The 4591-nt window shown below is 45.7% G+C and overlaps 1 protein-coding gene across 1 annotated transcript; it reads left to right on the top strand.

Annotated features, from left to right (window-relative positions):
• Positions 1–454: 454 nt before the first annotated feature.
• On the top strand, positions 455–4324 carry LOC120021035 (neuronal PAS domain-containing protein 4A-like). The gene is made up of 8 exons (XM_038964689.1): positions 455–629; positions 1072–1223; positions 1350–1458; positions 1698–1989; positions 2095–2204; positions 2338–2473; positions 2607–4102; positions 4293–4324. The coding sequence occupies exons 1-8, from the start codon at positions 455–457 to the stop codon at positions 4322–4324; spliced, it is 2502 nt and encodes an 833-aa protein (XP_038820617.1).
• The last annotated feature ends 267 nt before the right edge of the window (positions 4325–4591 follow it).

Here is a 4591-nt window from a genome sequence, read left to right as displayed (position 1 = left end):
ACACACACACACACACACACACACACACACACACATTCTCTCTCTCTATGACACTTTATAGAGAGAGAGTTATCATACAGCAGGCAGTCCTCAATGCTAATCACCCCCTCCCATCGCCGTTCACATTCTATTCCTATCTACTGTATGGTTGCTCAGCACCCCTCCACCCCACCATCAGCCTATATAAAGAACATCCTCGTTCATGTACTTTATAATCACGACGCAACTAGTCAACATAGTCAGCCACCATAACAGCTCCTTGCTCACGGGGAGACAAATTACAATGAATTGACAATGCAAACTCAGCTATTAAACTACTCTTATTCATTCTAACAATTCCGTTTTTAATTTACAGCGTCCGAATCAGGATGAAGTAGTGAGACAGAACAACTCCGCGATTTCTGCAATCCTCTCAAACTCCGAACAGACACCTGTTTCAGACAGGCACGCGACAATGTATCGGTCCACAAAAGGAGCCTCAAAGGCTCGGAGGGATCAAATCAACGCAGAGATTCAGAACATCAAGGAACTGTTGCCCATTTCTGATTCGGACAAAGCTCGACTCTCCTACCTACACATCATGTCACTTGCCTGCATGTACACCCGCAAGTCTGTATTATTCTCTCAAGGTAGGCTTAACCTATTTGTTATTTCAAATATGGTCACACGAAGTTAGCTTTTTCTCTTGTGGTTTTAATCACCAGGTGCACTGAAGTTTAACGTGCATGGTCGACAACCACTACATCCTATCAAGCACTGTAATGTAGAAGTTGATCTACTGACTTATTTGTTGGCTAATAGTTTGATTTGTTATGGATTTTTACATAATGTCCATACACGTCTTGCGCTGTCTAAAGTTCTGAAAATGTTTGGCGCTGTCCATGGTACTAGTCTGTTGTAGCGAGCAAATGCGCGTGACTCCAATCTGTTGGATGCATAACACTAGTCATATTTAGGATGAACATGATCCCTGTTGAAAAAAATGCAAATACTACAATTTATTTCATGCTTTTTGTCTCAGTGACGATATTTACAACTAATGTTAGACCTTTTATTTTCTTTGCCAAACAGACGCTCTTCAAGACGAGACCACGGACTTAATATTGTTTCAGGAGCTGTCAGGGCTGATGCACGAATTGTCAGGTTTCATGATACTCCTAACAAGCGATGGAAAACTTCTGTATCTATCAGACAACGTCGCAGACCACCTCGGACATTGCATGGTGAGTAGCCCGAAGCTGAAAACATGTGGCTGTTGTTGTTACTTTGACAAATCATACACTGAAAGTATTGTGCATAGGCCTATGAACGTCTCATTCAATGTTATGCAACCTGTTTTTCTCATTCAGGTGGACCTGGTTGCCCAGAGTGATAGTGTGTATGATATCATTGATCCTATGGACCACTTTGTCATAAGGAGCAACCTTGCAGGTCTACCGATGACCACTACTGACACAGGTATAGATCTCTCATCACTAATCTAATAATTGTTTTACTGGATCCATTAGAAATACCTTAGTAACCCAACTGCTGCATCCTATCCTAGACTATGGTGACGTCATCTATCAAAACACAACCAAGACCTTACTTTACGAATTAAATGTCATTTATATAACTGTTCCTCAAATGTATATATATCTTATAATGACAACAGATGACATCAATTTCAAACCTTTCTCCTTTTTCTCCTCCTCCAGACAAGTTATTTCGATGTCGCTTCAATACTACAAAGTTCATCCGGCGACAGGGTGCGGAGAACAAGTTGATGCTAGTCAGAGCTCGCTGCCTCACCCCACCTTGCCCTGTCTCTGCATACTGGACCGCCAACCCAGTATGGGTGTGTTTCTGTACCCCTCTGAAGACAAAAATGCCTTACCTTACAATCGCCAAGAGTGCCCCCCTCACCCCACCCCCTGAGCAGTCCTTCCTACTGGCTTGTTTCCACTCTCAACACCACAGGGACATGAGGCTTTGGGATGCCCAGGACAGGTAAGAATGAGCCTGGTTAATTCTGAAGTACAACACTGTTTTGGTAGTGTATAGGCATGAGAACATGGGGTATGTTATCAACTCTATCTTCCCTTTTTCCTCCAGTGTGAGTGTGTACCTGGGCTACGATGTGGAGTTTCTACGCTCTCGCTCCTGGTACAGCCTGGTCCATCCCAGGGATCTCTCCCATGCCTCTACACAGCACTGTCTCCTATGTGAGTACATCCACAATAACACAACTACTCAACCGCAGACACTTAACATACATAACACAACTAACAATACAAACACGTGAGGAAGACAGACCAGTGAGGAGAGCTGAATATGGGAATGTGTCTGTCTCTGTAGTGAGTGAAGGAGAGGGGAGGCAGGTGGACATGGTGGTGCAGGTGGAGGCAGCAGACCACTCATGGGTCTGGCTCTATATGGTCCTCCAGCTGAACATCGACGAAAACCCCATCAGCTGCCACAACTACATCATCAGGTACCACAGCTACGCTGCTATGAAACACCACTGTGTCATTTGTCTCTTACCTTTAACCGTGACCTCTATACAGTATATGTGAGATATAAATAATTATTGTCTCTTTTCCTCTCTCTCTCTTTCTCGCTCTTAGTGAGTCAGAGGCGTGTTCAATACGCCAGCAAAGCTCTTGTGAGGTGCTCATGCAGCCAGTTGGTTATGGTCCTTGGTCCAGTCTGTTGTCTCTGGATGAAGAGAACTTCCCCCAGACACATGGAGGACAACACCAGTGGGAACCAAAGACCAGCCTTCTCTCTGTTGGACCAACCACTTCTGCCTCACTGACTGACACTAAGTCTGATATTCTGACTCAAAGAATTACCTCTCACCTAACCAATATGTCAGAACCCCTCCCCTCCTCCCTCACCAAGCCCCTCGCCCCTCTTACTATGCCCCACCCTCAACAGATGGGGGAGTGTGCATGCACTCCCCCGTATACCCCTCATCTTGCTAGTGGAAGTTTTCCTTTTGTGGAGAAACTGCAACTCAGTTTTGATTCTTTCAATGCAGCTGTGTCCTGCCCAATGGCCCATGAGGTTATTAACCCAGCACATAGTGCACCAGCCTTCTCCCAGGTCCTCTATTCCGAGCATCCTCAGGTCCTCTTCCCGGCAGAGCCCCGTGGAAAGCTGCCCCCCACCACCAATAGTTTTGGGGGAGATGAATGCTCCATCATGGGCCTGCCACAGATTAGTGGTCCCTTGTATGTGGATGTTCCCCACAGGCCCTTCCATGGTCCTCTGAATGAGCTCCTCCTAACTCCAGAGGCTTCCCCCACACATCCTCCCTGCTCCTTCTTCTCCACGGAGAAAGAGCAGGAGCGAGAGAGGGAGGACATTTCTCTCTTGGCTAAATATATTAGCTCTTTAGCTGAGGGATTCTATTGTGACCCTCTTCTCCCCAGAATAACCCCACCCACCTTCTCGTCTTCACCCAGTCTTCAGGCCACATCCCAGAATCCCTCTCCTCCTTGCGGAGCTGAGTGTCCGCCCTGGAGGGGGCTAGACCCGCCCCTTAGCCGAGAGGATATCTCTCTGTATGAGGAGAGTATGGCTCTAGAGAGCCTAATTGAGGAGCTCTCAACTTTCCCTTTGTCCCCCTCTTCATGCTCCTCTCCTCCCTCTTCCTCCTTTAAGTCCTCCCCTCCATGCTGGCCACTCACCCCAGTGAGCAGGTGTAACCCCAGCCTCTTCAAGGGTGAATCTTCAATTGGTGTAAACCACTTCTGTAGCGTCCAGTCGACGCAGTGTAACTACATGGCAGTGGGTGGAGCTATGATGGCCGTCGGGGCAGGGATTAAGAGAGACATGGAGGAGTCATCTGAGAGTGAGATGGATACGGACGTGTCAGTGGAGCCTCTATTGTCGCTACCATCATCAGCCATCGCTCTCACAGCCTTTCAGGAGTGTGCGTCTGCCTTTGTCCATCCGGCTCCCACCATCGGTTTGCCCCATGCCCAGTCCCTTCTGGAGGAACTGGATACCATGGAATCTGTGTTTGAGGCAGATGCCTCTTTCAACCCGTCTCGGGGAGACAACCTGAGTTGTATCAACTCCCACTCAACCATACATTCACAAAGCTTCCACCAAGGTGCGGGACATTTTTGTCATGCTAATATATTGATAAGAGAACAGGCCATTTTACCACTGGCACATACATTGTTTTCATAGTTTCATCTGATATTTTACAGTATAAGATGCATCACTACTAAGATTTCAGTGTGATAAATATTGGTTGCTGAACTAAATTAACTCTTGTCTGTTGTTTTCTTTCATTTCAGATGGAAACCTGCGTGACCCTCTTCTAAAATAAGTCTGTGACTTACTTCGTTCAGTATGGCATATTGTCATATTTCAAGCTTTTCCTGTAAAAGCTGAATGTGCAACATCTATACAAAATATTCAAAATGGTGAAAATGTATATTCTCCAATACATATTTAAGATACTTACAATTCAATATTGTATAATACTGTTTTCTGATGATTCAGTTGTACATGCATTACTTTGAATACATTTGATTGCTGAGTAACCTCATGATAGAGGTCATTTATAGTGCCATGTTTATATTCACTCATAGTG

This window comes from Salvelinus namaycush, chromosome 26 (genome assembly GCF_016432855.1).
Source record: "Salvelinus namaycush isolate Seneca chromosome 26, SaNama_1.0, whole genome shotgun sequence".
NCBI lineage: Eukaryota > Metazoa > Chordata > Actinopteri > Salmoniformes > Salmonidae > Salvelinus > Salvelinus namaycush.
The sequence above is the reverse complement of the archived record's forward strand: the minus strand, read 5'-3'. Positions and strand labels throughout refer to the sequence as shown.